The 12,979-nt window shown below is 37.0% G+C and overlaps 1 protein-coding gene across 15 annotated transcripts in view; it reads right to left on the reverse strand.

Moving 5' to 3' along the window:
• Positions 1 to 12,979, reverse strand: part of KRIT1 (KRIT1 ankyrin repeat containing) — a 46,575-nt gene that overhangs the window by 20,770 nt on the left and 12,826 nt on the right. For all 15 annotated transcript variants that reach the window (XM_010353553.2, XM_010353550.2, XM_010353552.2 and 12 more), the window contains 4 exons: positions 6,619 to 6,775; positions 5,801 to 5,908; positions 2,853 to 3,009; positions 1,947 to 2,098 (listed from right to left, as the gene is read on the reverse strand). In XM_010353553.2, the coding sequence (XP_010351855.1) occupies positions 1,947 to 2,098; positions 2,853 to 3,009; positions 5,801 to 5,908; positions 6,619 to 6,775 (574 nt within the window). The remainder of the gene's footprint in view (positions 1 to 1,946; positions 2,099 to 2,852; positions 3,010 to 5,800; positions 5,909 to 6,618; positions 6,776 to 12,979) is intronic.

Consider the following 12,979-nt stretch of genomic DNA (forward strand, 5'->3'; position numbering starts at 1 on the left):
TTTATTAGCTCTAGCGTTCTTGTGGATTCTTTGGGAATTCCTATGTATACGTCATTTGCCAAAAACTAAGGTCTTGATTATTGGTGAAAGTGGGTATCTTAATTTTGTACCTTATCTTAGGAGGACAGTTTTCAGTCTTTTACCATTGAATATGATGTTAGCTGTGGGTTTTTCATGAACACCCTTTATCATGCTGAAAAGTTCGCTTGAATTCCTAGTTTTCTGAGAGTTTTTTAAATCATGAAAGGGTGTTGGATTTTGTCATATGCCTTTCTGGATCTCGTGTTTTCTTCCCTCCCTTTCATTCTATTAATGTGATTCTAACACATTTTTAACAAATAATGAAGCCCTTAGTTTTTGGTAAATTTCATAGCAATTTTTATGTGACTACTAGTGTATCTGGCTGAAAGGATCAACTCTATCTTTGGCTTGATAATATAAAAAGAGCAATATACATAGTTATGTATAAAATGTTAAACAAGTTTGGACATGGCTGTTGAAATTTTCTTGTGCTAAAATTGGTTTAACTGTGTTTGTTTAATATTCCCTGAGAATAAAGAATTAAGAAATGTATTCTATTTTTATCTTCACTAACACTGTAAGACCATGAAACAATTTCACCATATTTAGATTATCACGCCTAATTTAAGCTGTTATAATCTCTCCCTTGTCCATTCATCCTTTTTTTTTTTTTTTTTTTTTTTTAAGATGGAGTCTCATTCTGTCATCCAGGTCATCCAGGCTGGAGTGCAGTAGCACGATCTCGGCTCACTGCAACCTCCGCCTCCCAGGTTCAAGCAATTCTCTGCCTCGGCCTCCCAAGTAGCTGCGATTACAGGCGACCGCCACCATGCCTGGCTAATTTTTGTATTTTTAGCAGAGACGGGGTTTCACCATCTTGGCCAGGCAGGTCTTGAATTCCCGACCTCGTGATCCACCCTCCTTGGCCTCCCAAAGTGCTGGGATTACCGGCATGAGTCACTGTGCCTGGCCCATTCATCCTTCTTATGGCATTATGTCACTTCTTCCTCTCTAAAATCCACAGTAGTTCAAATAGAAATATACTTGTCTGGACAGACTTCTTTTTATCAAATGTAAATACTATTCTCATTTTTCACTATGTACAGAGTTCCCTGTTTGAGTTAAGACGAACTACTTAGCCTAGGCACAGTGGCTCACGCTTGTAATCCCAGCACTTCGGGAGGCCAAAGTTGGCAGATCACTTGAAGCCAAGGGTTCAAGACTAGCCTGGCCAACACGGCGAAACCCTGTCTCTGCTAAAAATACAAAAAAAGTTAGCTGGGTGTGGTGGCCCACGTCTATAATCCCAACTACTTGGGGGAGGTTGAGGCATGAGAACTGCTTAAATCTGGGAGGTGGAGATTGTAGTGAGCTGAGATTGTGCCACTCCAGCCTAGGAGACAGAGCAAGACTCAGTCTCAAAAAAAAAGAAAAAGAAAAAGAAAAAAAGAAAGAGCCACTTATGGACTGTTAAGAATGACTTTTACATTGTTCCCTTTGCAGTATACCAGGATGTTTTTTCTGTTGTCTCCCACACCAGTGTTTCTCTTTCTTCCTTCAAAATGTATACAACTGATTAGCCCTTTATTAAGTTTATCCTTGACAGTGTACTTCCTAACTAGTCTTAAACAATTTTTTTCCAGTATAATTTGGCTCCACATCTGATTGCTAATTTTCTTTAGGATAGCCTCCCTAATTCTTTTGTATTCTTAAGACAATGGGAGTGGAAATGAAAAATCCCAACCAAGGGCTTTGTAAGTAGACCAACCGAAATTCCACCAATTATTACAGGGATGTAAGGATCGATATAAGGATGTAAGGATCGATATAAGGATGTAAGCACAATTTCTGCCTCTAGTACTTACAATAGAAATGCAATAGATTTTGTGCATTTAAATAACTGTAAATAAGATTTCCAAGCAAACCTGTTTTTCAACCTCCAAAGGAAGTCTCACATCTCTTCTTAGAAAAAGCTGAGATGTTTCCCTTTGAGGATCCAGATTAGTCAATTCAGCAAGTATTTCTGGCCAGTCACGAACATGTTGCAAGGGTTTATGATACGGTTTGAGTTGAAGGCCTGAAAAACATCTTTCCTTTTATAAATGATAACGTAAAAAACTCAACTATATCAATGCATAGAAACTCTGTAATAAACTATCTGCACTTCTGTACTGAATACTCACAAATTAAATTTAAATCTAAAATTAACATTTTAATCAATATTACTACCCAATTTGTGGTTAACTGCTTATTATCAAGAACATAAGAATTATTAAAAATAATTCTTACATAAAATTTATCAAATGTATATGAAATCCTTAATTCCATTATAGCCTATTTAATTATGACATAAGTAGAATTCCTAATTAAAAAGATACAACTAAGCCATTAAATATCCAATCATATCCATCAATTAAATTCTGTATGTAAGTGTAATACTTTGAAGAACAAATATATAGTGTCATTAGGTTGATTTTAAATAAAAAGGTTGATTTTTAAATAGAAAACTCATGTAAGAGAAAAGAACATTTGTATTATTTCAAAATGAGCACAAAGAATAAAGGCAAGTTGCATAAGCACAACATTTAATGGCATTCAAATCAAATGCTATTGCCACAGAAGAAAAGTTTTCTTTTTTAATTATTAAAAAATGCTTTGAATGAAGCAGGAAGGGGGTGGGCAGGGACTTACCTCTATATTTATATAAAAGAGAAGAACATTGTATTATTCAAAATTTAAGAGTCAAGAATAAAAAGAAGTTATATTTTTTACCAACCCACTCCCAAAAGGGAATAACGAGGTTTACTAAAACATAATAAAAACTTTCTTACTGAGGTTTTCTGAACAAATCCATATAGTGAAATATTGCTGAGTTTCTTGAGAGAGACGCATTCCTTCCATTATCTGCTGCACTGTGGTATTATTTCCATGCTTCAATTCAACAGAACGATATGACCCATCCATTCTGTATATTCGAACTTTTTCATACTACAAGAAATGATAACTTATGTAACCAGCTTAAAAAATTATACATCACAATCTAACAAGATACTTTCCTTCAACTTCATGTGCTTTATTATAGATTTCTAACATGAAAAATATCAGAAACACTGTTACAAGTGAGAATCTGTTGGTGATATTTTAAAAACATTTTACTGGCTAGGCACGGTGGCTCACGCCTGTAATCCTAGCACTTGGGGAGGCTGAGGCGGGCGGATCATGAGGTCAGGAGATCGAGACCATCTTGGCTAATACAGTGAAACCCCGTCTCTACTAAAAACACACACACACACACACACAAAAATTAGCTGGGCATGGTGGTAGGTGCCGGTAGTCCCAGCTACTCAGAAGGCTGAGGCGGGAGAATGGTGTGAACCCCAGAAGGCGGAGCTTGCAGTGAGCCGAGATCGTGTCACTGCACTCCAGCCTGGGCAACAGAGCGAGACTCCATCTCAAAAAACAAAAAACAAACCATTTTACTTCCATTAGTTGTATTTTCTAAAATATTTTCTTCTGGATGTTCCAGAAATAAGTTGGGAAACTAAGGAGAATGACTTAAAAAAATACTCAAAGTCAAATTCTTTTGACAGGATGTTTTAGCACCTTTAATGTACAATGTAAATATCATACGAGAAACACAAACTTGGTTACTGTATCTAGTGTTAGCTGAGTACTTCATGAGTCTAGTGGGTCACAAATAATACAACAGAAATGTGTACCACCAATAACTTGTCCTAAGAGGAATTTGTGACGGAACACTTTGCAGGTAAAAGTTATCAATGAACTTTGAGCCAGTTTCCTTCCCCCAGTTTAGAAAACTGCACAGAGTAGTAGCTTTCTCAATGGATTTTTATTGTTATAGGAAGTAACTGATGTCCCCAAATAACTTCCAGGTCAGTGCACTTTGGATAAAAGAACTTCAACCCTCCTACCTTATTCATTCACAATTATAAAGACTATATCAGGGATAAAAATGAGTTAAAACTACATAGTTAGAAAATAAATTGCAATGAAGTATAACATAAGGGTACCTGTACTGCTTGTCTATTTCCTTGACTGTCTTATGCTCCTGGAGTAAGTGTTTTGACAAAATGCGTAAGTGTGCGGCATGCGTGTAACATTAAAGGCAGAGATCATATATTCCTGATAATTTTCAGCATTTTGTCATGTTAAATCCGCAGAGATACTCAACAAATACTTACTGTATAGTTGTTGGTTAATGCCCGGAGAGGCTTAGGTAAAGGGTTATATCTGTTAGTATAAACCCTTTATCCTTTATTTGTTGGTATAAATCTTTTTATTTCAAACAGTTTTTAAACTAATGATAGCCAGGAGTGGTGGCACATGTCTGCAGTCCCAGCTACTCAAGAGGCCAAGATGGGAGGACTGCCCAAGCCTAGAAGGTTGAGGCTGCAGTGCATCATGATTGTCTGTGAACAGCCACTGTACTCCAGCCTGGGCAACATAGTGAGACTCTGTCTCATAAAAATAAAAATAATTAAATTAATGATTTTTATAATCATTATAACTCTTAGGCATAATTGAGTTTCTTCTCATTGTTAACCTTCTGTATTTTAATGTCACTACAATTACAAATTAAGCTTTATGCCTCTAAATACAATTATTATTTTAATAGCTATATGTGCATTCGATTTATGAGTTTATTTCCAGTTGTAATTAGATGAAAAGGCCAGGTTGAGTTAGCAGAATAAAAAAGCTTGGAAACACCTATTTTACTTTTATGAGGAGGAAAATGAGTCTGTTATATATAAACTAACTTGCTGAGACTAAATGAATGAATGATATGCAATGCTTTCATTTAAAAATACAAAATGTTGCTTAAAAGGCCTAAGTAGAGGGATATATGTCAATGAACAGATTAAAATTATGTGTAATCAGGCCAGGCGCGGTGGCTCACGCCTGTAATCCCAGCACTTTGGGAGGCCGAGGCAGGCGGATCACGAGGTCAGGTGATCGAGACCATCCTGGCTAACATAGTGAAACCCCATGTCTACTATAATTACAAAAAATTAGCCAGGCGTAGTGGCAGGTGCCTGTAGTCCCAGCTACTTGGGAGGCTGAGGAGGAGAACTGCTTGAACCCGGGAAGTAGAGGCTGCAGGGAGCCAAAATCATGCCATTGCATTCCAGCCTGGGTGACTCCATCTCAAAAAAAAAAAAAAACAAAAAAAAGCGTAATCAACACATCAAGCGTCGAAATTATATGAAAAATTTAAGAGTTCTGAAAGCTTTATTTACTTATTTTTTGCAAGTCTTAGTTTGTTATGCAAGAATAAATGTCCAAATGTTAGGGATAATAACAAATGAGATACCTATCCAGTCTACAATGAAGTTTATTTGTTTGTTTGTTTGAGACGGAGTCTTGCTTTGTTGCCCAGGCTGGAATGCAGTGGCACAATCTCGGCTCACTGCAACCTCCGCCTCCTGGGTTCAAGCAATTCTCCTGTCTCAGCCTTCTGAGTAGCTGGGACTACAGGCGCATGCCACCATGCCCAGCTGATTTTTTTATTTTTCATAGAGATGGGGTTTCACCATGTTGGCCAGGATGGTCTTAATCTCTTGACCTTGTGATCCACCTGCCTCAGCCTCCCAAAGTGCTGGGATTACAGGCGTGAGCCACCATGCCCGGACTACAGTGAGGTTTTATAGCAGTAAAGCCATCTAATCGTTTGTCTTTCCACTCTTGCCACAGATCCTCAAATTTAAATCTTATTAATTTAAATACTATGCTTGGTTCTAACTATGAAGATAATTCTTACAGGCTTGTTAATGGCTTCCTTCAACAATTTAGCAGCTTCTTCCCAGTTATTTTGTTTGTTTTCTTCACAAATATTTAACGGAGATCTTCCTTGCTGGTCTGTTATATGCTAGAAATGTGGGTGGGGAGGGGACAAAAAGGCATTACATATTATGGTATTCTAAGGGAAAATGTCATCCAATTAATCAAAGTTTCATAAAAAAAGAGACTCTTGTCAAGTACTAAGTAAATATTAACCACACTTAGTATGTATTATGTTTAGAATAAACAAGAGTTGCCAAGATAAAAGACTCAAAGCACTAATCAATGTGATTACTGTTTTTTAAAAGTTCTGATAAAGACATAACAAGGGTTTTGTTAATACTATTTTCCTCTTTATGACATACTTTTTATGAATTTCCTTTATGAAATTCTGGAAAATCTTTTTCCTTTTTCAAGATGTTTTTGGAGAAATACAATACAAAATGAAAAGAGGTTAAATTCTACATACATTCTGAAGACAGACTGTGGTGATGGTTGTACAATAATGTAAATGTACTTAATGCCTAAAAATGGTTAATGTAAAATTTAGGCATAAATTTTAGATTTAAAAAATCTTAAAAAACTAAAAAAAAAAAGTACGTTCAAAAGCACAACTCATATATTCCATTACTTATTCTATAAAGCACAACTCATATATTCTGTTACTTATTCTATAAAGTAATGGAACTTATTTTTATTTTTCAGATGAACTCTCAAGCATACAGTTGAACATTTTAGTGTCATTACTTGTTATTCACTGCTTGAATATTACTTTTAAAAACCTGGAAAATAACTTACTCTATCAATTTCTGGATGGTTTAGGAGAATCTGTACTATTTCAGCATGTCCTCCTCCAGCAGCAAAATGAAGAGGAGAACTAAGTTGTCCATTTAAAAGGTTCGGATTGCACTTTCCTTTCTCTAACAATATGCGAGTGGCCTCAACTTTTCCATACCTGTATGAAAAAACAAACAAAAAACAACAAAAAAACTTACCTAAAAAAGTCATCTGAAATGTTTTTAAAAATCCAAATTTTAGATGATATCTCAAAAAAATCTAAGAATTTTCTAGGACAGACAGCAAAGGATTATTAAGATGCTGACATAATGTTTTCAATAATTAGGGGTTTCTTATTAATTATTCTGATTTAATTAAACTGTTTCTATTTCTGATAAACTGGAAGAAAATATAACCTCAAATACAAGATAGAGCAGATGACAGAGAAACACCCCATGTGAAGTACAAAAGTTAGATACAATTTTAAGCCAAATATAGTTTCAGAAACAGAAAGTAACTTAGTAAGAAAACTTAGTAAGAATGCTTTTCACTTAGGCCTGGCTGTCTACAAAATAGGCCCAAAGACGTAATTCTATATATAGTTGCTATATTAGACAATGTGAGAGAGACAAAGATATATAAAATATGTGGTCTCTACCATGAATGGTTTACAGTGTAATTTGAGGCAAAACATAAACATGGGATAAGTTACATAATGCTGTAAAATTTAAGTATGGTATTGTTAGTCAATGCTTTAAAAAATATCAGAGGCTGGGCGCAGTGGCTCACACCTGTAATCCTAGCACTTTGGGAGGCAGAGGCAGGCGGATCACAAGGTCAGGAGTTCGAGACCAGCCTGACCAACATGGTGAAACCCTGTCTCTACCAAAAATACAAAAATCAGGCAGGCATTGTGGCGCATGCCTGTAATCCCAGCTCCAGAGATATAATCCCAGAAAACGAGATATGATTCAGTCTAGATGGTCCTGTAAAGTGCTCTGATAGAAGAACAAATTGAACTAAATCTTACTATTTTTGAGGCTGAATCTCACTCTATGCCCAGGCTGGAGTACAGTGGTGCAATCTCAGCTCACTGTAATGTCTGCCACCTGGGTTCAAGAGGTTCTTGTGTCTCAGCCTCCCAAGTAGCTGGGATTACAGGCACGCGCCACCATGCTCAGCTAATTTTTGTGTTTTTAGTAAAGATGGGGTTTTGGCCGGATGTGATGGCTCACGCCTGTGATCTCAACATTTTGGGAGGCTGAGGTGGGCGGATCACAAGGCCAGGAGTTTGAGACCAACCTGGCCAACATAGTGAAACCCTGCCTCTACTAAAAAGACAAAAATTAGCCGGGTGTGGTAGCAGATGCCTGTAATCCCAGCTACTTGGGAGGCTGAGGCAGGAGAATCACTTGAACCCAGGAGGTGGAGGTTGCAGTGAACTGAGACTGCGCCACTGCACTCCAGCCTGGCTGATAGAGCAAGACTCTGTCTCGGTGGGTGGGGTGGGAAGACAGGGTTTCGCCATGTTGCCCAGCCTGGCCTCTAACTCCTGGGCTCAAACAATCCACCTGCCTCAGCCTCCCAAAGTGCTGGGATTACAGGCATGGGCCATAACAACCGGCCTGAACTGGATTTTTAAATAGGAAAGAACTGAAGAGATGAAGAGAGGTAAAATATTTTAGGTAGACAGTAAAGGAGTAAGCAAAGGTCTCAGAAGAGTACAAAGCATACGCACACAGTGAGTGAGTCAACCTCTTGGTTATAGCCAAAGACTTACGTAAAGCTGCAATCTGAAGCAAGGGTAGAAACTAATTTATCGTGTGGAAATAAGAGGGTGAGGTGGGAGGAGGAATGGAAACTTGGTTTTAGTTTTAGATATGGAACATCTGAGGGGAAAACAGCCCATCTTTAGAACTGATTTTCCATCTGTTTTTCCTTTCTTCCCCTTCACAAATACTATGCCTTTTCTATATTCCAAATAAGATACTTTCATCCCACACTTTATTCAGGTGATTTGTTTTCCTCAGGTTTTGCTATTCTTTTTTTTTTTTTTTAACTTTTATTTTAGACTCTGGGGTACATGTGCAGGTTTGTTATACAGGTAAACTCGTGTCATGGGGGTGTGTCATACAGATTATTCCACCACCCAGGTACTAAGTCTAGTACCCAATAGTTATTTTTTCAGCTCCTCTCCCTCCTCCCGGCTTCCACCCTCAAGGAGGCCCCAGTGTCTGCTGTTCCCTTCTTTATGCTCATGAGTTCTCATCATTTAGCTCCGACGTATAAGTAGGAACACGCGGTATTTTCTGTTCCTGTGTCAGTTTGCTAAAAATAATGGCCTCCAGCTCCATCCATGGTCTTGCAAAGACATGATCTTGTTCTTTTTTCTGTTTGCATAGTATTCTATTTTATATATATATATATATGTATATATATATGTACCACATATTCTTTAACCACTCTGTTATCATGGGCATTTAGGTTGATTGTATGTCTTTGCTATTGAGAATAGTGCTGGAATGAACGTTGCATGTGTGTACATGTGTCTTTATGGCAAAATGATTTATATTCTTCTGGGTATATACACAGTAATGGGATTGCTAAGTCAAATGAAAATTCTGTTTTTAGCTCTCTGAGGAATTGCCATACTGCTTTCCACAATAGTTGAACTAATTTACACTCCCACCAACAGTGTTCCCTTTCTCGGCAACCTTGCCAGTATCTGTTATTTTTAAGACTTTTTAATCATAGCCATTCTGACTGGTGTGAGATGGTACTTAAACTAAAGAGCTGCTCCGCACAGCAAAAGAAACTATCAACAGAGTAAACAGACAACCTACAGAATGGGAGACAATATTTGCAAACTATGCATCTGACAGAAGTCTAATATCTAGCATCTATAAGAAACTTAACAAATTCATAAGAAAAAAACCACGCCATTAAAAAGTGGGTAATACATGGATACTTTTCTAAAGAAGACATACATGCAGCCAAGACACATATAAAAAAAAGCTCAATATCACTGATCATTAGAGAAACGCAAATCAAAGCCACAATGTTCTTTGCTATTCTTAAGACATCCTTTCCCCCTTCCTGATTTTGTTCAGGTTAAATTCCATTATGCCTCTGAAACAGTTTAAAATCTATCCTCTCTATATTCCCACTACGTTTTAGCATTGTATTTTTGCTTTTTTTTGCAACTTATTTTACCTAATTTCATCCTTGTTTATCCACATCTCCTCTCTATCAGGTTGGAAGCTCCTTGAGGGTAGGGACAGTGTCTTTATATTCTCCAAAGTGCCTTATATACAAAAGATAAGTGACTGAAATGTTTAGTAGGCAACTTGAAACTACTTAGGTGGAAGGCAAAAGGTTAGACTATCTATCTGAGAATATGTAAAATCATCTCATTGAAAAGAATTAAATTGTCTGAAAGAATGGATGAAATCTTTCTGAGAACAAATAATATGATCACCTTAGAACAATGAAATACATCTAAAAGGGAAGACAGGAAAAGATAGTGAGGGAGCAATTCAAGAAGTAATAATAAAGATAATACAAACATACATTTTGTATGATGCCTTAAAATTTCCCAGCTATCTTCTTGTATAATTATTTAATATAATCATAGAAATTTATAAAATAGGTGGAGGTACTTTTTTATTGCACAGATGAGAAAAATGGAGCTTGATGCAGTTAAATAACTTGCCCAAAGTCTCACGGTGACTAGCCAGAGTTAGAAGCCAGTTTTCTGAATCTTAGTAGTACTACTACTAAGACACAGGTTTGGATCACAGAATGGAGGCCAGTGAGTGTTTCAATAGCAATGATAAGATAGCAATAATATCTTGCATTTGTACTGACCTTCATTATAGCTCCATTATGCCCTTTCAACTCCCATTTGTTCTTAGAATGAAGAGTGGGCAAGAATTAAATGCTGCAGAGCAAGGAAAGAGATCAAAAACTCAGAAAAAGTTAAGGTTTATGAAGAGTGAAAAAGAGAAAGCAGAGTGTGTTGCCCACTCACCTTTGAAATCTGGCTGTGAAAGGAAGGAAAGAAACAGGATGGTAGCTAAAAGAAGTAGGTTCAGGTGAAGGTAACTTTCAAGAAGGAAGAGAATCACGCATGTTTGAGGGCAAGAAGAAAGTAGGTGTAGAAAAAGAAAAGTGAATTTAAGGGGAATAAGAAGAATTTTTACATGTATACCCTATGATACAGGAGAGAGATAGGGACAAAAAGTGATCATCAGGGATGGAGAAGAACATTTCTGAAGCCTTAAATTTTCTTTGAAAATAGGGGGCAAAAAAGGGTATACGGATTACGAAAGTAGAAACAGAAAGTAGTGAAAGTTTAAGTATTTAGGAGTAGAAATATTTAGAACAGCTTGGAAGGGGAGGACTAAAAGGCTGAATGAAACAAAGAGTACATATAGCTAATATACAGGGAAGCTCTAAAAGAAATTGGATGAAATAATTTGTAGAAAGCCAAATCATCATAGTTTGAAAAGCACTAACAATGCTCTGAAGTCTGAAAGTACTATTAGAGAAAGAAGACACTGATTCGATTCAAAATAGAGGGTCTGGCATAGGGGTACAGGAAGAATAAAGAAGTGAGAAAATAGGAAATATCATTGAGACATTTACTGAGTGGCTGTGAAGTTCTCCACATGGGGTAAAAGCCATTTTAAATATTTCGGGAAAATGATTCTAGAAAGTAAGGAATGGTTTTCACGTGTCTGGCTACCAATCTTGAATTTTAAACTCTTATTTTTTTCATTAAATTGTGTTATGTTAACATATATAGGTATTATTTTTAACACACACGAAATATTTTTCAGTTTCTATTTCTAATATCTTAACACTGGCTTTAATCCACATAAACAAAAACTCTTTGGAATCCTGTAACTGTTAAGAGTGAAAAAGTATCCGGAGACCCAAAAGAGAACCACTAATCTAATTAAAACCCTCATTTTAAAGATGAGAAAAGAGACCAAGTGAGGTAAAATATCTTGTCTAACCTTACAAAAATAGGACTAAACCCTAGCCTCTTCACTGTATCACAGTCAAGGGCCCAGTGTCCCCTCCTCAGTCTTTGTACCAATTAGTGAACAAGAGTATATTTCCAAGATAAATTTAAATTCCTTACTGAATAGTTAAATCATTCTTTATTTGAATTCATGTCAATTAAATGAGGCATCTGACTAACAGTATTGCAAGGTGACCCATACTACTCCTGTTACATGAAACTTGATTATCCAGCTGACACAAAATTAATTTATCCAAGTATAAAACTCTTTTCCTTGGCATACTCAAGTAACAAAAGTTTGCAAATGAAAATATTACAGATTAATAAATTTTAGATTTAGACATCAAAATCTTTACATTTTTACAATATTTATTCCTTTTTTTTTTTTTTCCAAGATGTAGTCTAGCTCTGTCGCCCAGGCTGGAGTGTGGTGGCGGGATCTCAGCACACCACAACCTCCACCTCCTGGGCTCAAGCAATTCTCCTGCCTTAGCCTCCCAAGTAGCTGGGATTACAGGTGCCCGCCACCACGCCAAGCTAATTTTTGTATTTTTAGTAGAGACAGAGTTTCACCATGTTGGGAAGGCTGGTCTCAAACTCCTGACCTCAAGTCATCTGCCCTTCTTGGCCTCCCAAAGTGCTGGGATTACAGGTGTGGGCCACTATGTCCGGCCAAAACTTACTCTTAAAAGCCAAGATTTATTGAGTGCTCATCATGTGCTCTCAAAGCACATTACTTGTAATTTTTCTTTTAATATTAGGGAAGGTACCATTTTTAAGCCCATCTTGTATAGATAAAGAAACAGACCCTTAGAGGCATAAAGTAACACCAAAGATCATATTTTAGGAACTAAAATGGTACTGAAACATAGGTACATTCCAAAGCATAGTAAGTACAATGCCCGTGCTTCTGTTTTTATGTAATAGTTGAAAATATTACCATTCTTTCATTAGAGAGAAAAAAAAAAAACACCCCTGCCACAAAAAGGGGCAACCATACAGTCAAATATAATCTCGGGATTCCTCAACTAAAATTCATTGCTTTTGCCTTTTCCAAATCTACAGTCCACTTTGTTGGAATCTGAACTATATTCTCTACCTCTTTTTATTTAGCTCCTGGTAAAGCATGTGATTTCTTTTTTTCCTTTTTTTTTTTGAGACAGAGTCTCGCTATGTTGCCCAGGCTGGAGTGCAGTGGCACGATCTCAGCTCACTGCAAGCTCCGCCTCCCGGTTTCACACCATTCTCTTGCCTCAGCCTCCCGAGTAGCTGGGACTACGGGTGTCCGCCACCACGCCTGGCTAATTTTTTGTATATTTAGTAGAGATGGGGTTTCACGGTGTTAGCCAGGAT

The sequence above is a fragment of the Rhinopithecus roxellana genome, chromosome 6 (assembly GCF_007565055.1).
Source record: "Rhinopithecus roxellana isolate Shanxi Qingling chromosome 6, ASM756505v1, whole genome shotgun sequence".
Lineage (NCBI taxonomy): Eukaryota > Metazoa > Chordata > Mammalia > Primates > Cercopithecidae > Rhinopithecus > Rhinopithecus roxellana.